The 26,585-nt window shown below is 55.5% G+C and overlaps 1 protein-coding gene across 14 annotated transcripts in view; it reads left to right on the top strand.

The window, feature by feature from the left end:
* The window catches only part of ZNF618 (zinc finger protein 618), a 167,086-nt gene that overhangs the window by 108,224 nt on the left and 32,277 nt on the right, over nt 1–26,585 (top strand). For all 14 annotated transcript variants that reach the window (XM_028533021.2, XM_036022098.1, XM_036022097.1 and 11 more), the window contains exons 3-8: nt 5,362–5,621; nt 15,287–15,364; nt 15,941–15,979; nt 21,581–21,670; nt 22,570–22,605; nt 22,699–22,776. In XM_028533021.2, coding sequence (XP_028388822.2) covers nt 5,362–5,621; nt 15,287–15,364; nt 15,941–15,979; nt 21,581–21,670; nt 22,570–22,605; nt 22,699–22,776 — 581 coding nt within the window. The remainder of the gene's footprint in view (nt 1–5,361; nt 5,622–15,286; nt 15,365–15,940; nt 15,980–21,580; nt 21,671–22,569; nt 22,606–22,698; nt 22,777–26,585) is intronic.

A 26,585-nucleotide genomic window follows, 5' to 3' on the forward strand; every position in this document is an offset into this window, starting at 1 on the left:
TGTATTAGTTTCCTGCTGCTGCTGTAACAAATGACCACACGCCGGCGGCTTACAGCAGCAGGGGTTCTTCGCTCTCTCACAGTTCTGGAGGCCAGAAGTCCGACATCAGGTGTCGGCTGGGTCGCACTTCTGGAGGCCTTCGGGAGAATCATTTCTGCCTCTTCCAGCTTCTGGGGGCTGCAGCGTTCCTGGACTTCCAGACACATGACTCTGGGAGCTTTCTGTGGTCATGCTACCGCCGCCTCCTCCCCTCTGTCACCCCTTCTTCTGTCTGTCCAATCTCTCTATGTTTCTTGTAAGGACTTGTCCTTGCATTAGGACCCTCCCAGATAATCCGGAATGATCTCATCTCAAAGTCCTTAAATTAATTATATCTGCAAAGAGCCTTTTTTTCCACTTAAGGTCTCATTCACAGGTTCTAGGAACTAGGACATGGGCATGTATTGAGGGGCACCATTTACCCCACTATAGGGAGAAAGCCCAAATATATATGTATCAGGCCAAGCTGTGCATATCAAAGAGGGAGTACTGATTTTGGAGCCCTCCTCAGCACCACCCTCCTCATTCAGGCCTCCTGGGTGCTTTGGGGCCACTGCTGTGGAGCCCCGGGGCCTTTAAGGGACACACTTTGCGAACCACTGCGTCAGTGGAAGGTGGGGGCTCTCGGGGAATTCCTTGGACAAGGACCCACTTTGGTCTGGCTTCTGGCCCAGCGTTCTGGCATGAGTAGTAGGCAGCCACCACAGACGCTGTGTACTTGCCGAGAAATATCCTTTTAGTGCCGACTTCAGATTTTATGTTGAAGTGTGATTTGGGTTAAATATAAAATTCATAGCATATCTTGAGCAACTATTTTGTAGTTATCTATATATAAATCTGTTTTACAGAGACACAAATAGAATAGATTGTGGAGTGTCAGCATGTAGATAGATTCCGAGTGCTTTTCCCTAATATACCTAATGATTCGTGCTGAGAATATCCAAGGGCTCCACTGTACATTTAAATGGATATAATTAAAATAATGAGCTCTATTTTAAAAAATGATATATGAAAAAAATTTTTTTTTACAGAAGTTAGAAGGAGCTGCACCACTAACTCAAAGTGATATAAGTACTCCTGCAATTTCACTGTTATTAGGACACCTAATTAAATGCACAGCATCTGAGAAAAGCAACATTTGGGCTTGTAAATCTAAAGCGGGAAGCCGGGGAAGAGAAGTTGCGCGTGTGCCCAGTGCAGCGAGGGTGCCGGGGCGTCCGTCCCCTTTAAGGGAGTGTGCGTTGCGTGCCATCATGCCTGAGGGTGAGAGGACGGTTCACGCGGCTGCCAGTGTAAAGGGTAAGAATCCCTTGTGCAAAGCAGAGGGGATGTTCAGAGAGGGGTCAGCTCCATCTCCAGCGAGCAGGGCAGGCTCCCTGGAGGTGGGGGATGTCATCCTCTTCATGACAGCTGCTGGCATGGACGCCAGCTCTGTGCCAGCCTTCTGGCTCATCGCCTGCTCCCACCCCAGTGAGGGTCATGCTCCCCCTTGAACAGACAAGGACACCGAGGCTCAGAGAAGGGAGTCTTCTGCCCGAGGTCACAGGGTGTGCAGGCACCCAGCCTTTCTGACTTCTAGTAGCTCCTCCCTTTGACCAGGACGTCGGGGTGCTAGTGAGGGCCTTGAGAGCAGGAAGGGACGCCAAGTCTGTTTCGGTGGCATGATCAAGTGCTCCCAGGACTCAGGCTGAGCTTCCGAACATGGGCAGTGGAGAAAGGGCTGAGGGTGTTTGGGCAAGGGCCTGAACTGTCCCCTCCCCTTCCCTCTCTTCCTCTCTCCTTCCCCATGGGCAGGTTGGACACCCGCTCTAGTGGGCTTCTTTGCTGGGCCTGGGAAGCACTGTACTTGGAGCAGCCAGGGTCGGGACCGGCGAGGGCCAAGCCACGGATAGTCCTCAGTGGCCTGCCCAGCACCCCCACCCACCCCAGCCCTGTGGGCTGTGTTCCTGCCGGACTGGCACTGAGGGTCAGACAGGACCCCGCCGTCCATCTCCGTGCCTAGTGAGCCTCAGAGCGGGCAGGACTGGCTGACCCTTAGCACCCATGTGGCCGCACCTAGGGAATGGGAATTTCAGCCTCTTCTGCACCAGTTTCCACCAGCACGATCATCTCTGAGTCGATTTAGACAAGGTGTTAGGTTTACATTTTTGCAGGTGATCCTCACAGGGCCTTTTGAGGTGGTGTGGGGGTCCCCACTTCATGGATATGGAAACAGGCTCAGAGAGGGCCAGGGCCTCGCTCAGCGACACCAACCAGGAAGTGATAGAGAGTTAGGGTTTGAACTCCCACCAGCCTACCTCCCCAGCCCCTGCGCTGGAGCCTGTGCTGGGTGAGCCCCTTCCCTTGCATCCTGGGCACACTCCCCTGTCCCACCCCTACAGGACAGCAGATACCCATAGTACATTTTCCCCTGGGGCACTGTCCTAGGGCCCATGCAGATATTGCTTTGTCGTCTGCATCACAGCACTGAGGAGGAGGTGCTGTGCCTACCCATTGTATGGGTGTGAAGACTAAGGCTGGGGTGGGGGCGTGTAAGGTCGCTGGTGCGGTAGCCCACCACTCCAGCAGGGCAGTGCTGAGATTTGGCCCTGGGATGATCTGACTTCAAACCCAGGCGCCCTTTCCCTCTCAGGTCGTCACATCGCATCCCCGCCAGGCTGTCAGCCAGCCTCCGTGCCAGGGAGCTCCCTGCCCCCAGCCTGTCCCCTCCTGTGGCTGGCAGGGATGTTCACCCTCCATAAAGCCATAGCTGTCCTGTGTCACTTCTCAGACCTGTCGGTCCCGGTGATGCCCTGGGACCTGTCCAAACTCAAAGGCTTTTTTTCTGAGGTGGGGTAGACATGACCCTCTTCCAGGGGGGCACCGGACTGTAGTTGGGGGCCTCCAGTGGGCGAGGGCTTGTGGAGTCAACAGCAGCCAGAAAAGCCAGGAGCCCCCTGTCCTCCTGGACAACCCACTGTTAGCGCCTTGGTCCTAACTCTGTTCTGGATGCCGGAGGGCAAGAATGGGCGACGTGGTGTGCAGGTGGGCAGGCCTCCCTCTGGCAGCTGCTCTGCCAGGCTGGGTACGTCGCAGCTGAGAGCCAGGATGCTTGCATTAGTCTGGGTCCCACTTCTTTGTACCCATGTGACTTCAGACAAGTTCTTTCACATTGTGCCTCAGTTTCCTCATCTGTAGAATGGAGATCATACCTCTCAGAGGATGGTTCCAGAGGATGAGAGGAGTCAGTGTTAGAACAGTGCCTGGCACACACGGAACTCTCTTGGTGTGTTTCTCAAATAAGTAAAAGAGATGAATGCTGAGGTGATTGGCTCACCCGGTTTTACGTTTCCCACCGAGGAGAAGGGCGTGCGGTCAGACGGGGTCGGCCCTGATGTGGCGAGCACACAAGGAGGGGGCATCACCAGGCCCACCGGATGCCGAAGATGTTCTAATAGTTTTCATTGTTAGGAACAGTAACGGTGGCTGTGCCTGGAGAGCAGCTGCAGGCCAGGCACTGCGCTGAGCGCCTCTTGGGCGTCAGTTGATTGGAATCCATGTGCAAACCCTGTTGGCCTCATGTTGCAGGTGTGAAAACGGAACCTCCCAGGTTAGGTAGCTGCCTCAAGTCACGGGGCAAGGCAGGGGCTGGCTCGCTGGCACTGCCTCTGGCTGGTGTCCTGTCCACCTCCCTTTCCATTCTTGTCCCGTTTGCCTGCGTCCTGGCCTCCTGGACCAGTCAGCTCAGGCTGCCCTACGAAATACCGTGGATGGGGTGCTTTGTCCCAGGTGTGCAGGCTGGGTGTCGGAGATCAGGGTGCCAGCAGGCCTGGGTTCTGGTGCCGCCGTCTTCCGAGCTTGCAAACAGCCTCCTCTCTGGGTCCTCATGCTGTGCGGACGGAGTCAGAGAAGGATCTTTCTCTTCCTCTTCCCCGAAGGCCACAGTCCTATCAGGTTAGGGCCCCACCCATAGGACCTGTTTAACCTTGATTACCTCCTGAAGACCCTCTCTCCAGGGACAGTCCTGTTGGGGATTGGGACTTCACCAGATAAGCCGGAGGGGTTGAGGACATAATTTAGTCCAGAACACCTCCCTGGTGGCCTTTCCTGTCTCTCTCCGCTCAGTTTCTCTACCCTGGGAGAGGGCTGAGGGCTGAAAGGGACAGCAGACCTGATAAAACCCATGCAGTCGTGCTAGATGGGGCTGGAGCCCAGAGAGGGAAAGGGCCTTGTCTGAAGTCACACAGCCAGTCTGCTGTGGATCCAGGATCAGACCCTGGGCCCCTGCCTCCCAGTCGGTGTGCCAGTGAGTCGCCCGAGCGTGCCTCCAGTCTGGGCCTGAAGATAATCGTGCAGACGCTTCTCTGGAGCGGTGGGGGAGGCTGGGCACGGCCAGGGCAGCCGCCCCGGGCTGGAGTGTGACTTGATTTCCCAGGTTGTGCACACCTTGCCTTCCCCACCTCAGACACAGGAGCGATGGTGGCAGTCCCCAGCCGGAGGGATGAGGGGCCCTTACAACAGCACAGTTGAGGAGTTGATGACGGGGACCTGGCTGCATGCCTTGGCTTGCCCTGGACAAGTCACAGCTGTGTGTGTGGCCCTGGGCAAGTCACAGCTCTGCTCAGGCCTCGGTGTCCATATGCCCTGCCCACCTCAGCATGGAGCCATTGCCTTGAGGATGTTTTGTGGTGTTTGAAGAGCCACCTAGAGGCCAGCGTGTTGGAGGCTGAGTGTTGGCTCCAGGGCATCTCAACCAAGTTAGCCTTTTTGGCTTACAGTTTCCCCATCTGTGAAACTGGAGCCGGGAAGAGCCTGGATGAGATCCCCAGGCCTTCTGCCAGGGAGCGAAGGGAACAGCACCAGCCACTTAAACCACACATCAAACCACTTAAACCCTCCTGTGCCACGGGCAGGCGGAGGGAGCAGCAGCACCAGCCTCAGCAGGTGCTCGTTGGAAATGTAGAAGCTCAGGCCAAACCCCAGACCTGCTGGACCCGAATCTGCATTTGACCAAGACTCTCAGCTGATTAACGTGCACAAGAAGTGATGTCAGTCAGCCAGAGCTGCCCTTTTCTCGCTCTTCCAACCCCAGTGGCAGGAGTTACTGGGCACATTTAGACCCCTTCAGCCCAGCTTGTCCAGCCGTAAAATGGGGGGAGCCAGAGCCCCAGACTTTCCAGGGAGAACCCCCCAGGGCAGCCACGGGCCATGTGCTTCAAGGAGAGGTTCACGTGAGAGGGGGGGTCTGTAGCTAAAGGTTTTGCAGCCCCCTGGGCTGGTGGGCTCCCAGGTAGGGTCTGCGGGTGGGCATGGCGTCCGACCTAACACTCTCCTCTTTTCCAGGGAGCGCTTGAAGCGCAGCCAGAAGAGCACCAAGGTGGAGGGGCCAGAGCCCGTGCCGGCCGAGGGCTCGCTGAGCGCCGAGCAGGGGACGATGACGGAGGTGAAGGTGAAGACGGAGGTGCCCGACGACTACATCCAGGAGGTGATCTGGCAGGGCGAGCCCAAGGAGGAGAAGAAGGCCGTCAGCAAGGATGGGACGGGCGACGTGCCTGCCGAGATCTGCGTGGTGATTGGCGGCGTCCGCAACCAGCAGACCCTCGGTGAGTGAGTGCGCATCTGAGAGGGTTGGGGCGGGCACCAGAGTGCCCGGGAGAAGAGGCCCGGGATCTCTGCCCCTCCCTGGCCGAGAGCCTTCCGTGGCTGCCCCCTGCTACCCTCGGGGCAAGAACTGGGTGCCTTAGACTTACCTTTGCCTGCATAGTTCTGGTCTGGAGCTCTTCTCTTTCCACCTCATGTGGCAAAACCCCCCTCATCCTCTGAGACTTTGTTGAGTCAAATGCCTGGAACTCTCTGCAGACTGGTGAGTCCCTCGTGCTGTGCGGCTCCCGTGCCCCAGGCGGGCCTAGCACAGCCCATATAGCCTGGTGTCCCGCATGCCTTGTCTGTATGTCGTCCTCCTCTGCCTGACTGGAGACTCCTGGGGACAGCCCCCAGCGCAGGTCCGGCTCAGAGCAGATGCTGATTCAGGGTCTAATTGGAGACAGACTGTGCCTTCCCCTCGTCTTCTGATCTGAGCCAGGCTCCGAGGAGCTCTGTGGCGATGCGCTTCTTAGAAATTGTCTCTCTCCTCACTTTCCAGCATGAGCCTGGGGATCCCCCTCAGGGGCTGCCTGCGCTCCTGCCAGGCTCACCGAGGCCCGGCAGATATGTTTATTTAGCGTAGGAGCGACGAGCCAGACTGGCAGGTGGTGGGGATCGTGTCCAGCTGGAGCGCCCGCGCCTGGCATGCAGCGGGGGTCTCTCCTCAGCTGCAGCTGACTGTAACTAGTGGGGACTCCGTGTGGCCAGCTCTCTGGACATACCACATGCCAGAAATGAGAATTTTCACGTGAATTCTTTTGGCTCCAAATGTTGGCAACTAATTTGGCTTTTGAAATACGCCAAACCAAGCATGCCTGGGGGTCGGAGTCACTCCAGGGGCCCAACGTTTGCAAACCCTGGACTTTAAAGTCAGGTCCACGTGCCTCAGCCTGGCATCGAGGCCTCGCCTAGTCTGGGTCCCAGTGCCTGCCGACTCGTGTCCCATGTGAAGTGTGTTCTTAGAAGTGCCACTGTTGCCGTCCTCTGCCTGTCTTTCCTGGGCCAGCTCTAACTCAGTGCTGACGTCGAGGCTCGCGCCCCACGTGTGGCACGCAGGGTCCAATGGGGGAGTTCCCCTCCATCTGTTTCCCCAAGTGTAGACTCAAGTCCGGCTGCCCTTCCGTTCCCACCTCTGGGAATCAGCCTTGAGATCCCTCTGCTACCTGTTCTTTCGCTGGGTTTGGCCACCATCAGCCCCACCTGGGTCATGGGGACGTCCCACTAACTACCACACCTTTGTGTCTTCCTGCCCTCCCCTGCTCCCTTCTGGTTGCCAGGGGCCTTGGCCGAAACAGGACACTGAATGTGCCATGCCCTGACTATAAACTTGGGATTCCCCCACTGTGTCTAGGGTCAAGGCCCCTAGACACAAAATGAAGAACCTCTGTAATCTGAGCCTTTTATCTCATTTCTTCATTCTGATCTTCCCAGACCTTTTATTCCAGCACAGTCTGTTCTTCTGTTGCATTTCCTGCCCTTTGCCTTCACTGTTACCTCTCCCTGGAATGCCTTTGGCTGTTTCCACATGCCCCAATCCAACCCAGCCTTCAAGGCCAACTTCATTGCCACCTCCTCCCAGAGGTCTTCCTTGATCCCTTCTGGTCAGAAGTGGTCTGTTTGTACCGTCTCTCACTTGGGCACTTTGCATTATCTGCTTTAGGTTAGAGGTGCCCTGTCCATGCTTGTCTCTGCCATGAGGTTGGGAGCTGCTGGAGCCTGGAGCTGCGGGACCTGTCGGACCCATGTCCCTCTGCTCTCGGCTCCCATCCCACAATACCTAGCAAGGTGCTGACCTCTAGGAAGCAGTGTTGACATTGGTGCTCTACCTGTCCCGATGGGGCTAGGTTATGCCACAGTAACAAAGACCCTAAAAATACAAAGCGATTGTGGTAGCTGGAAACGACCAAAGCTTATTTCTTAGTCACACTGCATGTCCCTTGTGGGCCCTTCAGGAACTCCACTGTGCTCTGGACCCAGGCGAAAGCAGCCATTGTATGGAATGGTGCCACCACGTGACCAAGGGAGGAAAGCTCTGGAAGGATTCACACTGGCAAACAACCTGCTGTGGCCCAGAAGTGAGAGGTGCTCGTTCCGTGCAGTCATTGGCCAAAACTAGCCACATGGCCCACCCAACCTCAAGGAGGCTGGGAAATGCCATGCTAGCATGTGACAGAAGGGAAATGAACCAGAAATATTGGGGGGAGAGTGTGAGTGACTTCGCCCAGTGCCCTGTGAGAGAAGACTCTTCCAGGGGCCTGTGTCCGGCCTCCGTCCATCAGTATTCACTCCCCACGGCCAAGGACTTGTAGCCACTAGATGTGTTACTTAACTAAGGGGAGGGCATCCCAGCTCATGCTGGGAGGTGGGCATTTTTTTTTTGAAGACTCATTGGACCCAGTATGCCCTTTACCAGGAAAGGCGCAGTAGGGTAGTGGAATTTGAATCTTGGAGTGGAGCCGGCAGGCTGGACCCGAGTCCAGCGGGCAAAGCCTGGAGCAGCCGTGCTAAGGAAATGTGGGCACCCCTCCCTGAGCCAGCTGCCTGCACAGTGGGAGGCCCCAGGGCCCTTGGCCCTTTGCCAGCCACCACGCTGGCAGCCGGCTCAGCTGGTGCGCAGCAGCAGGGTCCCTGGCCTCACTGTGCCTTAGTGTCCTCTTCTGTTAAATGAGGCGTGCTCCACGTCCTGGCCTCCTGTGGGGTGTGGGAATCCAGAGAGGCAGAGGGAGGGAACATTGTTGTGTGAGGAGAAGGAACTCTACTCCTTGGACTAAGAGTGAATCCAGGCTCCGTGACTTATGCTCTTGTACCTTGGGCACGTTTCTTGACCTCTCTGTGCCTCAGTTTTTACTACGGCAGATTCACCGGGCTATGTGAGGATTCAGTAAACATAACATAAGTAAAGCACTCAACACTATGTTTAGTAAATGTGCTTATTAGTAAATTGTTAGTACTAGTACTAGTATTAATAGCATAAAATAACCTCTTCAAGGGGAAAGAGTAGTAATATTTCTGCTATCCCCCCACCCCCAAGTTTAAGAAATAAGCCAGCATGATATAGAGGAGGAAGAATGGGATGGAGGAGAAACTTGGCCCTGGATGTGGTGTCAGAAGACAAAGATCTAATGGGGCCTCGGTTTTCTCATCTGAGAACTGGGCAGGCGTGTCCCGTCCCTGGAGCTCCTCCCAGTACCACCTTCCTAGAAGTCAGGAACCTGGGGTAGCTTGTGAAGTTTCCGAGTTACCTGCTTGGGGCACATCCTTGTGAACAGGTGCAACAGCCACAGTGAGGAGTTCGAGGTGGACCCACCACGGGGAGCCCTCACCAGACAGGCCCAGCTCGTGCCCTGCTGGCCGTGGTGGCCTCTTGTTCCGCGTCCACCCAGCCCAACCTTCCTCGCGGGTGTAGTTTCTGCCAAGGGTCAGGCTCAGAGGGATGTGGGTTGTCTGCAGCACCAGGAAAGAAAAGCATTTAACAACAGAACAAATCAGTGTTAGAATGGAACCTTTTGAATTCATGTAATCACGAGATGGCAAGGAGATTTTATCTGGAGGGCCGTGTCCAGGTAGCCGCTGCGGGCTCTCATAGGAGTCTGTGTTCAAACCTCTAAAGGGGGCACAATCCATTACTGATGTCTGCCGCGGCTGTGGAAGCAGGCAGTGGGGCTACTCCTGCTGTCGATTTGACGCCCCATCCCCTTCATTTTATAGAAGGGCAAAGGCCTTGCCAGAAGGAAAGTTACCCCGAGTCACACAGCAGGTTGGTGGCATTTTCTCCCACTTTGTGGAGGCCCCACTCCACCTCACAGCACACCTCCCACCCGCTGCCAGAAGGGGGCAAGACTCCCAGGGATCTTGCCTGGGGTGGGATGCTGGTTAGAGCCGTCCCTTTAAGTGAGCTCGTGCCCTGTGTGCATCTGTGCCCTGGTGCCCAGGCACCGAGGGGTTAACGTGTTCCCGAGGCGGCCAGCAGGGGAGCGTGGGGCTCCGCAGAGCCAAGGGCCTGCCGAGTGCCACGCTTAGGGCTCAGAGCCGGGCTCTGTTGCCGAATAGAATAGCGGTCCTGTTCGGTCACCCAGTGCTGTGCCATGAGGGAACCTCCCGTTTGCCTTTTCTCTGAGCTCCCATCCCCCCACCCCCACGTGCTCATTGGCCCTTTAACAGCCATCAGACAAACAGTGTTCCCAATGACACAAATGTTATCTGAGGCACTTCCCATGGACAAGCCGGGGTCATGGACACGTGGATGGCATTTGGCAGCGTCTCAGGCCGGGAGAGTCAGGAGGGGCATCTGTGTGCCCAGGACGCCAGCTGCCGAGCTTGCGTTAGTTGCTGCCACCTCCCTTTTGCCCAGCAATTCCTTGGGCTGAGAAAGAGTACCTCTCACTCTGGAAAGGAACGCCATTGCCCTTGGAGCCAGTGTGGGGCTTAGGATCGAGGCCTTGAGCTTCCTTTATTTAGCAAGAAGAGCAGAGATAATACTGACAGGGACAACTTGGTTGGCTAAAACCGGAAGTGAGTTCACAACCGCCTGTTCCCTCCCGACAAGCAGCGTGCAGAGGTCTGCACAGCAGCGGCCCCACGGAACGGGAGAACCACACTTGAGGTTTCTGGAGCTTCTCTGCGAGGAATGCTAGGACACACAAGGGACCACCATCGCGACTCCCTGGTTCCATGTTCATGGCATCGCTGGTTGATCCCTGCATACTGTCCGAACAGTGGACCTCAGAATCCTTCTCAACACAGTACACCAAGAAGGCACCACTGGTCAGCCAGAACTGAAAAATCTGTAGTAGAAAACTGCGTGCCGTCCTTGTCCTACATGGTGAAGACAAGGCAGGCTGGGTTGGCCACAATGAGGACCTTCCAGCCCCTGGGACGTTTTCTGGTTCAGAGAGAGCCGAACGCCCAGGCCCCATCATGGTGGTCAGAATGTGCTGCCAAACAGTGGGTGCTCTTCTCTGTGCTGAGGCTGCTGGTCCTTTTCCAGAGATGTTACGTAGGGAGGGGCCCAGGGAGAGCCCCAGGGGCCTGGAGACCTGGCGGTCAGGGCTCCCCGGTGGTGGCTGAGGAGCCCATGGAGGGAGCTAGTGGCCCAGAGGACTCCTCCTCAGATGAGGGGGTGAACCAAGAGGTTACTTCCAGAGAGTTAACCGGCTCAGAGTAGGGAGCAGCCTCAGGGCAGAGCTAAGGGCTCTTTGTCGGGGCGGGGGGGGGGGGGGGGAGCTGTGGGCCGGACGGATGGTAGAATCTAAGTGTTTTGGTGGGAGGAGACAGAGCGGACATGTTTTAGGTAGTCCCTGCCAATATGAGGAAGTTACCAGGAGGTGCTTTCAACTCATTAAAAGGAAGGACTTTGTGATGATGGGAACCACAGCAGGGTAGAACCCTGTGAGGGAGGGAGTTCCTGCCCCAGAGACGGGTGAGCAGAGAGGGTCACTGGTCGGGGTGTGCGAGGGCAGACTGGATCCTGCAAGGGTGTTTCTAGGCAGCAAACCGTGAGCACCAAGGGGTGGAGGTGTCGCCACACGTGCGGGGCTGCCCAGGGAGGAGGGAGCTGAGCCACGGCTCTGGAAGGGGCAGCGAAAGAGCAGACAGCCATTCAGACAAGGCCACATGGGTTTGGTGTGTGACAAACCCAGCAGTGAAGGCGCCAGGTCCTACTTCGCAGTGCCAGCTGATAGTCAGTTTCAGTAGGTTGTTGGCAGGGCCTGACGCCTCAGCCTGCCAGAACCGGCGCTCTGCGCTCGCTGCAGCCACTCAGAAAGGAGGGGGTTTGGCCACCCTCCCAGGTGCATCTTGTCTCTGATGAGGGCTCTTCATTGGGAGGTACAAGGTGGGAAGGGGATCTCAGTTGGAGGGTGCCCCCCACTGGAACAGACCCCAGGGCCCTGAGCCAAGGGACTCACTATGTGCGTCACTATGTGTAAAACCTGCCTGTAGGTGTGCTGGGAGTGGAGCGAAGTAAAGAGCAGGAAAGCATTTTTAAAAGGGGACAAAAATGCAAAGCAGAGACCCGTGGTATTAGCCGCAGCCTCGGACGTCGGCGGCATCTGGGGTTGCATCTGCAACGATAAGAATAACAGACGTGTGGCTTCACGCTTCTGTTCGCTGTCCTCTAAAAGAATTTTGAGAAACCGTACTCTCTTTCACGTGTTTGAGTTGACATCTTACATTTTAATTCAACGTTTAAGCAATTATAGAGGATATGATTTCTGGAGTATTGTGTAAAAAATATTGTGGCCTTTGGAAATAAAGCTGTGAACCCTTTTAGATGCATCCCGCATAATTAGGGCCCCGCTGCCACTCGCCATGCGCCATCATCCGTTTAAGGAACGTGGGAACAGGCCCATCTGCAGCAGCCGGAAGTTTCACGTCCTCCCGCTTTCTCCTTGAACTCGTATTTCCAGTCCACTTCCCCTCGCAGGATTTTACCCTGATGTCATATATTTTTTATGCCTGAGAGCCTTTTATTGATCACTGTTTCACACTCCTCTCCCGCAACAAGATGTATGTAAATTGAAATAGAAATTTCTAAAAAAAAATTTGTTGGGCTCATAAAGCTCTATATTTTAAAACATTTCTTTTCTAGGCTGAGTTATTATTAGCATACAACTTGCCAAAAACAAATTTAGGGCAATCATAAATGTGCAAGTAAAAAATTATCGAAAATGCACCTTTTCATAAAATGGATGGGGCTTTATTTCTCTTTCAATTGGCTCATGTTTCTGTGAATTAATATTTCTTATATGTTGAATGAGACAGGATTCGGCATGAATTTAATCCCCGTCTTTTGGTTTTCCTAAGTGTTAAGTGCTCAGAAAGCTCGATCACCTAACTAAGGAGCCGGGGAGGTATGGAGTTTTGTACTAGCAACGTCACTTTTTTTTAAAGTATATTTTTAAGTACTTTTAAAGTATATTTTATTGATTGTGCTATTACAGTTGCCCCATTTTTTTTCTCCTTTTAGTCTCTCCTTCACCTTGCACCCCCCCTCCCATCATTTCCCAACTTAGTTCATGTCCATGGGTTGTACATGTAAGTTCTTTGGCTTCTCCATTTCCTGTATTATTCTTAATCTCCCCCTGTCTGTTTTGTACCTACCATTTATGCCACTAATTCCCTGTACCTTCCCCCCCCATTCTCCCCTCGCCCCTCCCTGCGGATAACCCTCCATGTGATCTCCAGTTCTGTGGCTCTGTTCTTGGTCTAGTTGTTTGCTTAGTTCATTTTTGTTTGGCGTCATTCAGTTCTCTGACTCAAAGTCTGCTGGGGTGATATGGGGGTTTCTCATCAGACACTATTTTTCGTGGTCTCTCCTCTGAGGACCCCATTAGATCGTCAATTCTGCTGAGAGCTGTGACTCAGAAAACACTCAGTTCCCGTGAATTGTTCCCGGTCGGTAGATGCCCCCCACCATCTGAGCCCGACGCCAGTGTTTCAGACCACGCCTTTGCCGGGAGCCCTGAGATGCTCACGTCCCGTGCAGGACGCTGAGGCGGGATTCGGTGGACGGGAGAACCGTCTCGTGTGTAATGTGGGAGAAGGGGGAAGGTGAGCAGGGAGGAGGAAGGGAGAACCAGCGGGGGTGGGCTCCCTGCCTGCTGCCGTGTTCTCCATCAGGTGGATTTTGGGAAGGATGCATGTGGGCGTTGATGGTTGGGGGATTGGTTGTCTCACAACTGCCTGTGGTCACACCTCCCTAGGGGCTTTTCTCTCTGCTTGGAAGATCCTGGTTCAGGGGATGTTTGGCCCGAGGCCAAGTCCCAGAGAGCCTCAGGAAACCTGCTCGTCCCTGACTTACCTCTCCAGGTCCCCTGTCCCCCAGCAGGCTCTGGCCGCTCCTCAGCATCTGATCTGTGAGCTGTGGCCGCTGTGATGCTCCACACCAAGTACAGGACTGCCCGTCGTGAGGGGCCATCGCTCTGTCTGGCCCCGTTTGCATTTTTGTTTTCCCCTTCACTGGCTCTGGATTTCTGTCTTGTTGCATTTCTGTGTGTCCTGAAACGTGTCGCAGCTTATCGGGAGCTAGCTGGGTACAGGTGAGACAGCTGGGGGGGGGTTTCTACCCATGTTCCTTGTCCTCAGGAGATGGCCTACTCCACCTCCGTGTTCGACCCTTCCCTCTTCCTTTTAGTGGTGGCAGGCACTAGCCTCCCCTGGCCTCTGCTGGTCTCACCTGGCCTGCCCAGGGCTCTCAGGGAGGGTGCTACGCCAGGTTCTCTGCTGGTAGCTGTAGAGAGTGCTGGACAGTGCTGTTGGTTGGTGCCTGAGGGTCCTTGATGTGTCACTAGCGACAGCAGGATGGGGGGGGGGAGTCTCGCTTCCAAGTGCTGGCATGCCCTGCCAACTGCCGCTGCCTCTTGACAGTGGACTCTGGGAGTCCCGTGATGGTACCAGGCGTGGTTCGGGTGTTCCACTGCCCTGCAGCGTCAGGGGGAGCCCCGTGATGGCAGGGGATTTACAGCTCCTGTGGCACCTGGAGGGGACCTGGCATGGCGGCAGTAGGATGGCTCTGGAGCCTGGTGGCTGCCTTTGAGCCCAGTTCCTCACAAACCATGAGCTGAGTAGCCCCAGCCTTGGACCACCTGCCCCCTTAGAACTCAGATACTCACTGTTGACGTGGGTGCTTACATGTCCCAACCGCATGAGGACTTCCGGGAAGGCGGAGGACAGAGGTGGGACCTGGGTGTCCTCGGTAAGTGTTCCTGTGAACAAGCACCATCTCCTCTTGGTGCTTCCCCAGGGGCCGATTGCGTGGTGGGCATGCACGCACGCTGGCTCTGGATCTAGACACATCTGGGCGGTCCGTGTCACCCTCCGACCCACACTTCCCTCGCCTGAGAATGGGGGTAACGATTGCCTTTGGCTGCTGGGCTGGTGAGGAGGCACTGAGCTGATGTGTGAGGGGGCCTGAGTCCGGACCCCACTTCCACTCATTGGTGTGAGGTGGGCAGGGTGCCACACAGCCGGCCAGCTTTGGCCCCCTCACCTGCGCGTTGAGGTGAGAGTCCAGGCCTGTGCAGTACCTGGTGCTTAGTAGAGAGTGACAGTGACGGAGGACAAAAAGGTAATCGGGGAACCCGGGAGTGAGGAGGCAGGAAGTCAGGCAGGGGGGAGAAGGGTCTGCCTCAGCTGAGAGTGAGTCCCCAGAAGGCCCCTCAGTGAGCAGCCCACTGCGCCAGCCTGGGGTGCACAGTGGCCGTGGGTTGGGTCACTGTTACTCAGTGACAGATGAGTAGAACACCGTAAATTTATGGAGCCCCCGCCTTGTGCCAGTCGTGGAGCTGAAGACAAAGAAATACACAGATCTGGTCTTTGCCCCGCACGTGTTTACATTCTGCCCTGCGAGACAAGACGCATAAAATCACTGGATGACAGGCCGCTCGGTTCCATGCCGGTGTCAGGGTGACGGCGTTCCCCTGAGTGCCCCACAGTGGTCCGGTGACGATGCCTCTGCAGGTCCTTGCCGCCTCCTTGCTTACTGGGGACAAGACGGCCGTTGGAGGAGCCCTGCCCCCTGGAGGCAGAGTCAGTGGTCCCTGGAGGCATCACCGCGGGTGCTGGGGCCACACGGTTGCAGGTGTTGGGTGCTGGCTGAGCAGTTCCTTTCTTTCCTGTTTTCCAGGGTCCTACGAGTGTGGGATCTGTGGCAAGAAGTACAAGTACTACAACTGTTTCCAGACCCACGTACGCGCACACCGAGGTGAGTGGTGTATCCCTCGGGCGGAGTTCAGGGGTCACGCCCCCCTCTTCTCTGCCCATTTATGCCAGGGCCCCACCTGGGTAACTCCAGAGGAGGAGAGGAGTATCCTGCTTTACCTGGGAGAGTGCACAGGGGTGAGGGGCTGCAGGACATGTCACCAGGCTTCTGCCACTGAGGCCCGCTGCCTCTCCGCACAGGCCTGCTTCCTCCCAGAATGCTTCAGTGTTGCCCAACATCATCTCATGTGCTCCCCTCAACGGGCCTAGAGTGGGGGCAGGTGGCTGTGTCCATTCTGAAGATGAGGACACTGAAGCTGAGGGGACAGGAGGGCTGGCACCTGGCCCTCCCTGAGCCTGGCTGACAGGGAGGAAAGGCTTTGGGTCAGAGCCTTGACTGATGTGGGGGTGGGAGGCATGGGGAGGGACTAAGAGGCTCGGTTCTCTGCATTATGAATTGGGGAGAGTGTCCCTGTGTGCATTGTAGTGGGTTCATGTGCCCAGCCGTTGGTCCAGCGTCCTCACCTCCTTCTCATTGATTCTCTCTCTCCCCCTCCCCCTGTCTCTGTTCCTCTCACAGACACTGAAGCCACCTCAGGGGAGGGAGCCTCCCAAGGCAGTGAGTATTTTCCCCTCCTTGTGGGTTTGGGGGGTGGGGGCTGGGCGAGAGAGCCAGGGGTAGAAGGAAGAAACACTCATCCTCTCCCCTCCCCAACCAGCAGGGCCCAGCTGGCCTCTGAGAGACACGTTGTTACGGTCGAGGCTCTGGGGCCAGAGGGTTCTTATGGAATTGCAACACAGCACCTCGAAACAGCCTCCTCCAAAGTGTGTTCCATGGCATTCTCATTCCAGGGAAGCTAATAGGTGTTCTGTTGGTAAGGGGTTCTCTGGCTAAAACGCCTGGGAAACCTTGCATTCCGATAAGGTGAACATGTTTCTTGCTACAGACTTCTCAGGCCCCTGCACAGGCACCTCTAAGGTGGCCCAGCATATGCAGTTTCTTCTCTTCTTTTGACTCCCCTCCATGGATTGGGCTCCATAGCTGATGTTAGGGAACTTCTGCTTCAGTGAATTATCTCTTAAGCATCCATGGGCACCAGTGAACCTGGGTGCGGTACCCCGGAGCCTGGGATGTGCGGGGCCTTGACATCTGGGGACAGTGTTCTCTTTGCTGCTCACAGGCCTGGTGAGCAGCCAGCCAGAGGTTTGCAGGCTGGGGTGGAGCCGGCCCTACCCAACAAACCCTGAGCTCCGGCACCCAGCAGCTTCACGCACTCCCAGGTGTGACCCAGCAGAAATGTGTGCTTGTGTCCGCCCTGAGCTGTGAACTGGGGTGTCCTCAGCAGCAGTAGTTGTGACAGCTCCAAACCAGGGACCTCCCGAGCGAGCGAGTGCCCAGGTAGTTAAAGCGATAAGTCAGTCATGGAGTGTTCACACGAAGGACCGCAGTACAGCCACGAGGAGCAAAGACTTAGAGCCACGCACAGCAGCGTGGATGGCCCACCGACCACGGGAGCAAAGGCAGCCAGCAAAGAGCCCCTCCTCTGAGCTCTGCTGCAGGAAGTGCAGAAACAGGACACGAAGTCGCACTGCGAGAGTCAGAGTCCTGGTTCCCCTTAGGAAGGGGCCCCTGGGTCCCGACAGCGGGGCAGGGCGCTGGTTCCTCCCACTCTCTGTGTTTCGGGTTTGCGGAAAGGGAACAAGCCGCACACTTAGGGTTTGTGCCCTTTGCACCTCAGGGCCAGCACACTTCTGTAGGGGACCATACGCTGATCCTTTGGGACTTCGCAGGCCACCGGACACCTCTGTCACAGCTGCTTGTCTCTGCCATGTTACACAGACGGGAACTCCTGTCCTGCATGTTTGTTGTACCGCCATAAAAACATTTTTTAAAATATAAACAAACAGGACCCCCTCGAACAAAACACCCGAAGCAGGCGTCTGAGGCCCAAGCAGGACCTTAACCGCACTGGGTCCAAAGCACCTGCCCTCCTGAGGCGCTTTCCCGTCCGCTGGCTGCGGGTTCTTACCCTCGCGGTAGGCAGGCAGGCAGGGCTGAGGCTGCTCTTCCACCGTCTGGAGGAGAACCCGGGGCTCAGGTTGGCCGACAGCAGCCAGAGGGCCCATGTCTGGAAGGAGGGAAGGCCTGCCCTTCCTCCTGAGCCCTGCCCCGCCCCAGCTGGGCCCCAGGCTCCTTCCCCTTCAATAGCTCCCTTCTCTTCCAGCTCCCATGGTCTCTGCCTGGGGTCAGCCTCCCATCCCAAGGTCTTCCCCATCTATCTTTCCTTCCTCAGCGATTCTGGGCCTCTCGGGCAGCCCCTCAATGATGTGTTGTGTTCCGTCCGACTTCCGTTGTTCCCGCAGGCCCGCTGCTGGTTAAGGACTCTGTCGCCGGGGCTATTTTTAGTCCTTCCATCACTTCTCCCTTCCTTCCTGTGGCGTTTTCTCCCCGTGGCCAGCGGGCTTTATTTTATTCCCCGTGCTGCAACCCTGCCCTGACCCAGGCCAGCGGCACCGCTCAGAAAGCCTGGTGCCCTCGCACCCCCCAGCCTCATTACGGGAGCCCAGCCGCAGAGTCCTGGAGCCAAAGGGTCCTGTGGAGGAGAGCATGTCCTGCCCACCCGTGGAGCAGATGGGCGTTCTGAGACCCAGAGAGATGTCGTCCAGCCTGTCAGGGGTGGAGGGGGGCACAGAAGCCAGGTCTCACCCCTGTAATCTGGGAATCTTTCATTTGTTAGAAAAGTTATACAGATACGGAGGCCTCTGCCCGCTTACCCATCTCTCAGCTTACAAAAAGACTAACTTCACATCCACTTCTCTTGCTGTCCTCACATCGATTCCCTTAGCATCGTACTTGTTGATTCTTTATCACAGCTCCGGGAGGGGGGGGAACTGTCGTCCCCCTCCTACAGAGAAGAAAGCCGTGGGGCGGAGGCTGGGGAGTGTGCTGGTGTTAGTCCTCCCTGTAAGCCGTGCAGTTGGGTTGGAGCTTGGGCAGCCTGCCTCCCAGAGTGGGTTTGCAGTGCTGTCTCCAGAGACACCCGGCTCCCCGGGAGTTCTGAGAATGTGGTTTCCCATTCGTCCTTCAGGGACGGCTCTCCTGTCCGCATCCACTCCTGCCTTAGGAGGTGGGTCTGGGAATGTGTTCCCTGTCCCTGTGAGACATAGTGGCGTGGGATTCAACACCGCATGCTGGGCGGGCGCTTGTCAGTGGCAGAAACCAGGGGTTCCTGTTTGATCGGAGGTGGTAGGCGTGGCCTGGCTGGCTGCAGAGGCTGTGTGGGCAGGGACGAGGCAAGTGGGGCAGGCAGCTGCAGGGGGTGACCAGCACTGGCCGGTGTGGGAGAGGACTTTCAGGGGCAGGGCCCCATCTGGAACCCACAGACCCCAGGTGGCCTTGACTTCCCCACCTCTGTTCCCCAGGTGTCCAGCACCCAGAGAGGATTGTGGTCTGGATGGGACTTGATGGGGGAGGTCATTGTCTAAGCTGGATTCCTGGCCAGGAAACGGGGGAAGCCCGAGCCAGGCTTGGGGTCCTGGAACGGCTAGTCTGGGCAAGGCCCCAGGATTCAGGTCAATCCTCTCTCCTCCCTTCACATTAGGGGGAAGAGGGGACACCGAATTCCCAGGTGGAGTGGCCCTGGCTGGCAGGTCAGGTGAGGTCAGGCAGGGCCAGGCCTTCCTCCCGCACTGTCCCCTGGCTGGTTCAGGCCTGATGGGAGAGACTGGTAGGAGGGTGGCCTGCTGGACCCTGCCTGATCCCCCCACCCTCAGAGTGTCTGCATGTGCCGAGGCTGTGTGCACACCTCACTCGGGGACCAGTCAGTCTCTGTGGCCCTGGCACCTGGCACTTTCAGAGACTGCAGGTGCAGTGGGGGCAGAGGTGGGGAGACAACTGATGTCATCTGTGTCCCAAAGTTCAGCTACTTGGGGGCCAGAAACCACACAGAATTGCCCGGCGTTACAGCTTTGGCATGGAGGGGTCTCATCTGATCCTGTACTTAGGTGTCGAGGAGCAGAAGAGGGGCCAGGGGGCTGGTGCCCCAGCCCAGGGATGGAGGGTGGCTGGACAGGGAAGGGCCATGCACCTTTATTACAGAACAAAATGGGGGGCCAAAGGCAATATACTACTACTGAAAGGAACCCCCCAGGTTCGTTATGTCCACCACCTTATAGGAAAGACACCTCTCAATGCCAGAGATTCATGAAAAGGAAAGGAAATGTTTATTTAATGCTATACAAACTTAAAGTAGTGACCTAATGCCTTCATCAAAATCTCAAAGTCCCTTAAAACACCCACAAACACACACAGTCCTTCCTTCCCCCCTTTACCCAGTCTGGGGTACCATATCTCAGGAAAGGAAATAGAAGTCCACAGCTCAGGCAGCCCCCAGTTCTTCCCAGTAATCCGTGCTCAGCTGGTAGGCCTCCCTCGGTTCCCGGCACCATCAGCTGTGTCACCGGGATCTCTGCTAAAGCTGGGTGGTGGTTCCCCCTTCTAAAGCTCTGGGGGTCCCCACTCTGGTAAAGCCACGTGGTTCTCTGCAGTGCCACAGCTGAGTGGTCCTCTGCACAGTGGCTGCAGGAGTCTCCACTCTGTCAAAACCGCATGGTTCTCTCTAATGACTGCTGTGTCTCCGTTTAAATCCCCACTCTGATCTTCCTCTGCAGCCCCATTTCCGACTCCTCCCAAAACTGGCTACACTCCCATATCCTTCCAGCTTTACTGGGCTGCCATCGTGAGTCTGGGCAGGCATGGCCCCATGTCATGGAGCCAATCTTCTCCAAGCTCCTCCCACCCAGGTGCTGTAACTCAGGGGACCTGCTCCCCAGTTACGTCTTGGGGGGGGTAGTTACTTCCATTCCCCTGGCTCAGAGCATGGCCACAGCTATTTAACATATCTATGTAACCAGTTAAAGGTTATAGATATGTTAAATGACCATGCCAGAGGTTAGCTGCAAAGCTGTTGCTATACAAAACAGCTTTCAATGGCCCTGCTCCATTTGTCCCTTCCCGCAGCCCACACCTGTGGGGGTGGGGGTGGAGGGTGAGGACATCCTAATATTTCCTTGGACACCCTGAGTTCTGGGCCCCATTCCAAATCCCTATTTGGGGCCCCCCTCTTGGCTGCACCCTGTTACACCCTGACTCAGCCGTGGCTTAGAATTAAGTCAATACTTGAATCCTGGCTGTTTCCAGCCCCAGTGTGTAGCCTGAGCAAGCTGCCCACCCTCCCTGTGCTGGGCATCCTTAGAAGGATGAATGGCTGGGCCATCCCTAGATCAGCCCAAGGAGTGCACACGCAAGGTTTGTGCGAGCAAATGTTAGTGTTGCCAGTGTCACCAGTGTGCGGAGGACAACTTTTGGTGTGAGTCCAGCCTCTGGCTTTGGGTAGACCTAGGGATTGTCCAGACTTGGGCCCTGTGTTTATCTGTTGCTGTCTGACGCATTTCCCCCAAACCTAACGACTTAAAGCAACAAACACTGATTATCTCCCAGTTTCTGTGGTCAGAATCTGGGAGTGGGTCCTCCGGTTCTGGGTCTTATGTAAGGCTGCAGTCAAGGTGTCGGCCAGGGTCATGGTCAACTCTCAGATCTCAACCAGAGCAGCAGCTGCTTCCACTCTCACTCGTATGGTTGTTGGCAGAGTTGGCCTTCCGCACGCTCTTGGATGTAGGGCCTCGGCTCCCAGCTGTTCACCGAGGCTGCCAGGTGGTCTCCGTGGGGCAGCTCACTGCATGCCAGCTAGGGAGAGTGAGACTGTATGAGCCAGATGGAAGTCATGGTCTTCTGTAACCTAATCTCAGATGTGACATCCCTGGACAGAGAAGGGATGTCACTTTGCTGCATTGTCTTCATTAGAAGCAAGTCACTTGGTCCTGCCCAGGCTCGAGGGGAAGGGAACACGCAGCATGTGAACACCAGGAGACCGGGTCCTTGGGAGCCCTCTCCGAAGCTGCCGGCCCCGGGCCTGCTTAGCCGTGGGGCCAGCTACCACCTGCCCTTAGGAGCCGAGCTCCCCTAGGGTGGGATTGGGGGCTGGCTTCCCAGTCCCCTTGTGTAGATGACCCCTAATACCCCCAGAACTGATTCTCCATGGAGTCACCCATCGGGGCCAGTCTGAGCTAGTCCCTTCTTTGGTTCCTGAGGCCAGGTGAGCTGGCCCCCAAAATCCCACCCCAAGTGACTGAAGCCCTGGTAACCACATGTTTCCCGCAGATAATTTCAGGTACACATGTGACATCTGCGGGAAGAAGTACAAATACTACAGCTGTTTCCAGGAGCACCGGGACCTGCACGCAGTGGATGGTGAGTCAGGCCCCTCACTCCTTGGGAGCGAGTCACATAGAGAGAGCGCCCCAGCACCGCCCAGGGCTGCTTATCTGGCCCCCCCTTCCCTCAGCCCTCCCTCCCTCCTCCGACCCAGAGGAAGGTCATGCAAGGGCGAGACCATGAGGGTCCCGGGGGAGAAGAGGTCTCCATCACCTTGCACATATACTTCTGATCAGGGCAACCCAAGCGAAATTGCTGGTTTTGTAGATCGAAATCAGTCTAATACCCACCATTTCATACCAATTCATTATATGATTTCGTATTGAGTATTCATGTGCTCTGGTGAAATTAAACCAATTTTTTAAAATGAAGGTTGATATTTTAGTGTCTTAGATTATGGAGTTAGAAATTAGAACAATGAATTTAGGTAATTTGTTTTTAGAAACTTTAGAATCCTAGAAATAGGGTCTTGGACCTGGGAAGAATCTTGGGGCCCCTCTGTAGCCCCCTCACCCTGAGCTCACCCACCTCACAACCAGGCTCACTTCCTACTGGCTCATGCTTCCTCTTGCCTGCTTTTCCCCACTCCCCCTGGTGTCTCCCTGGCCCCTCAGAGGGGTGCTGGCAATCCAGACATGGCAGGCAGAAACACCTGCCTGCCCCTGCCGGGCCGGGGGTCGGGAGGGCAGAGGTGCCCTGCTGTGGGAGGCAGAGGCATGGAGACACAGGCTGCATCTTGGTTGGGATGTACCACCCTGTGGTCCCTGGGTTTCTGGGGCGTCCCTACTAGCCAGGGCAGCTCCCTTAGGCCCCAAAGGCAAGCTCACCTGGACAGGAACTGGGACTAGTGGGCAGAGGCACCTGTGAGTGGGCAGGGACTAACAGGGCTCCTCTTTGCTTTCCTTCCGTGGCTGCCGCCTCCCGCCCGGACTCAGTGTTCAGTGTGGAAGGGGCCCCCGAGAACCGGGCAGGTAAGTACTTGGTGGCTGGCCACCTCTCTGGTCCCCAGCTGGGCTCCTGAGACCTGGTCACCAGGGTGCTAAGGGCCGTGTGTTCTCCCACAGATCCCTTCGACCAAGGTGTCGTGGCCACTGAAGAGGTGAAGGAGGAACCCCCGGAACCATTCCAGAAAATCGGGCCAAGTATGCGGGCCTCTCCTTGGGGCGGGGGCAGGGTGGGGACACAGGAGGGGGCTGGCCGAGGGTGGCAAGGTGAGTTCCGCCGCTGGAAGAGGGTGGCATTGCTCAGCTGGCAGCAACGTCTCTGGCCGGCGAGCCACTGGCCTTCTTGTACCTCACTTTGCCCACCTGTCAAATGGGTCAGTCAGTGTTAGGATTTAGCTTTTGAGAAACAGCAGGACAGCACAGGGTCAAGGTCAGAACAGTGAAGGTAGCACATGCTTGGTGCCCTGGCAATCTGTTAGCCGTCCTGAGCCTCGGCTCCTCACCTGTGGCATGAGGATGACATGTCCCCACGGGTTTGTTGGGGGATTAAATGAGATCGTGGATATCAGTCACCTGTTAATTAGCACAGTGCCTGGTACATAATAGGTGCTCGGAAAATAACTCGTTATTGTCATCTGAAGGGGTTTATCAGCCAGTGAGGCTGTCCAGAGGAACTAGAGGCAGATGCTCTGTCCTTGTCCCAGTAAACCCCTGAGGGCAGGAGCCAGGCACATGACCTGCCTGTTCCCAACACACTTGTATTGAGTGTTGTGGGGGCACGGCAGTGAGCAAGACAGACCCTCCCTTCGGGTGATGCACGAAAGGAGGAGGCCCATAGGTCAGTAAGAATAGTTACTGCGTGTCCAGAAGCACAGGGGGCTGTGGGTGCCAGGAGTACCTGTCCTGCCTTGGGAATCCAGGAGGCTTCCGAGTGGGAACCAGGCTGGGAAGTGAGCCCCTGCATCCCACCCATAGGCAGGAGAGCAGCACTTTTCTGGGAATTGAAAGGCAAATTGATTCTTTTTTTAAAGATTTGATTTATTTTTTAGAGAGGGGGAGGGGGAAGAAAAAGAGGGAGAGAAACATACATCAATTGTGTAGTTGCCTCTTGCATGCCCCCTACTGGCAGCCTGGCCCGAAACCCAGGCATGTGCCCTAGACTGGGAATCAAACCTGTGACTCTTTGGTTCACAGGCTGGTGCTCAGACCACTGAGCCACACCAGCCAGGGATAGGCAAGTCGATTCTGAGTTCAGGTTTTAGAGAGCCTCGGATGCTGGACAGTTTATCTAGACTCAATCCCGAGTAGAACGAGCTGACCCGGGAAGAGCGCACTAAATGGGGAAGGCATGGGATCTGATTTGCATTTTTGGAAGACTATTTGTGGATGGAGGGGAGCATCTCACATGTGGTCCCATCTGGTCCAGTCCTTCAGATATGTACATTCTTGCTTCTTCCTCTCTGTATGTCCTGTGCGTCTCTGCCCTGTGAAAGACCTTTATTGACTCTGCCTTATCACAGTAAAGATTAAGGCAGCTTGCGAAAATACACACACACACACACACACACACACACACACACACAGAATGAAAGGATGTGGAACTCTGACGGAAGAGAAATCGAGGGAGCGCAACAGGGAAGCCCGAGATGCACCTTGGGGTGGAGCTTGGTCCCAGGCCCTTGGAAGGCACTGGCTGGGTCCCTGAATTCCTTTTTTCTTCGTTGTTGTTGTTGTTGTTGTTGTTGTTATTGTTGTCGTTGTTGCTGCTGTTACGGTTGTCCCCACTTTCCCCCCTTTGCCCACCTCCACCCAGCCTGACCCCTGCAGGCAGTCCCCACCCATTGCCCATGCCCTGGGGCCATGCCTGTGTGTTCTTGTTCTCTCCCTTCCCCTTGTGTCACCCGGTCCCCCACCCCAGCTCCGCTCCAACAGCTGTCAGTCTGCTCCAGGTACCTATGCCTCTTGTTCCTCTTTCCTCATAGGGGATGACTCTCTGCTTGCTTCTTACTCTTAAAGCACTCAGAAAACCGCAGATCTGATAATACCTGTAAAGTGATTAGCACGCTGCTTGTGATATGCATAGTAAACATTCAATAAACAGTAACATTAAAATTATCTTGAAGATAAAGAAAAGGAGGAAATCCTCAACAGGAAAACTGCCAGGGGTAGACCGTGAGAACACCCTCATGTGCGTTAGACACATCCCGTGACGGACAGTCGTAGACAGGTCCAGGACAGGGAGCCTCGGCCCAGCACTGCCCGTCCATTCCTTACCTAGCGCTGTAATTGTGGACATCAGCTTCGGAGTCCAGCAGGCTCGGGTTCGAATGCTGGCGCCACCGGTTCACTGGCTGCTGACGCTCTCTGAGTGTCCTGTGACCCATCTGTAAGTCAGGCACAAGAACGTCCGTCCGTTCTGCAGGGTGAGTGTGTGAAGTGTCAGCCAGCACCTGGCTCGTGTTCAGGGCGTCATGACGGAGCGGCGCTGCCAAGAGATGGAGGAGAACGGGAGCTTTAGAACCACCCCAGACGTGAATCCCAGCTTATCGCACCTAATCCCCGCGTGACATCCTGCACCTTCTGTAATCGCTCTGATCCACCATTTCCTGAATTCAGAGACGGGGCGATGACAATACAACACCCCTCAGGATTGTCATGGAGATGAGCGGAGATTATGTTTATAAAGGAATTAGTCCGTGATGCTTACATGGAAGCATTAAATTTAATAAGTGGTGCCTGTTAATTACCCTGAAAGGTGCAGAACAAGATGAAACTTGTTCTGTGTGCCTTACAGACAACCCGTGCTAGGATCTGGGAGGAATTATCACCGATGGCGTGGGAGGAGGGAATTGCGTTGAGAAAATTAAGCTTGACGCTATGGACGTGAGGCTGCTAGAACAGTGTGAGGCTGCCCCTTGTTACCACTCAGGAGCTGCCTTGTGAGATAAGAATGCTGCTTCCTGGGTTCCTGCCACTTCTTTGAGTAGGCCAGTGCCACAGAACTATAAAAATAAGGTGTGGAATAGGAGGAGCCAGCAGAGGGACCGTACACTGTGCCAGGACTGGTTGCCGCAAGTAGCAATTATAGGTGGGGGAAGAGGAAAACAACCTGGCCATAGTGCATGCTGGGAAGTATGCCTTCCGAGTTCACAGCAGCTGAACAAATTAGAGAATTAGGGACTTGAGGAGGAAGCCCAAGGCATGAAGGAGCAGAGGAGTCCTGCCAGAAGGAGCTGGTCTAAGGGGTCCTGTGTGGCTGCTTGCTGCCCAGCTGCAGATCTGAGAATTATTACCGTGATGGTCGACCATGATTATGGGAAGATTCAGAGCAGCTCATTCATGTCTGCTGAAACAGAGTAAGCCTGGATTCGTGTATAGGTTACTTGATTTTTACACGTGGATCAGGAAGACTCACTTGAAAAATAAATTAAAAAAACAAACCATGGGAACTCTGAAATTCCACATAACAAGACAAAGAGAACTTAGGAGACTCAGGGGGAAGAGCATACCTCTGAAAATGGTCTACTGCGAAATCTGGAAGAACATTTAGTTTGACAGCCACAGTGGATTCTGTGCCCTTGGTCCACTTGGGCTGCCTTAACAATGGGTGGCTTAACAGCGGTTTATTTTTTCACAGTTCTGGAGGCTGGTAGTCCAATATCGGGGTGCCGGTTATGGTTGGGTTCTGTGGTGATCACTCTTTGGCCAAATACCATCCCATTGGGAAGCAGGGCGTCAACATCTGAATTTATGGGGGACAGTTCAGCCCGTAGCATGAACCCTGTGAAAAAGGAGCCTGGAGTTGTGTGGTAAAAAAAGCAACAGGATAAGACAAAAAGGCAGAAGGAGGCACGAGACGAGGAAGGATTGCAGAGAAGCGGAAAATACAAGAACAGAACTAAGACTTCCGTTGTAGGCAGTAAAGAGCAGCGTCGATCTGTCGAGATGGAACTGATGTGAAGGGCAGGTGGGAACAGGTGAGATGGTAGGGAGAAATTGTGATAAGT

Source organism: Phyllostomus discolor, chromosome 3, assembly GCF_004126475.2.
Source record: "Phyllostomus discolor isolate MPI-MPIP mPhyDis1 chromosome 3, mPhyDis1.pri.v3, whole genome shotgun sequence".
Taxonomy (NCBI): Eukaryota; Metazoa; Chordata; class Mammalia; order Chiroptera; family Phyllostomidae; genus Phyllostomus; species Phyllostomus discolor.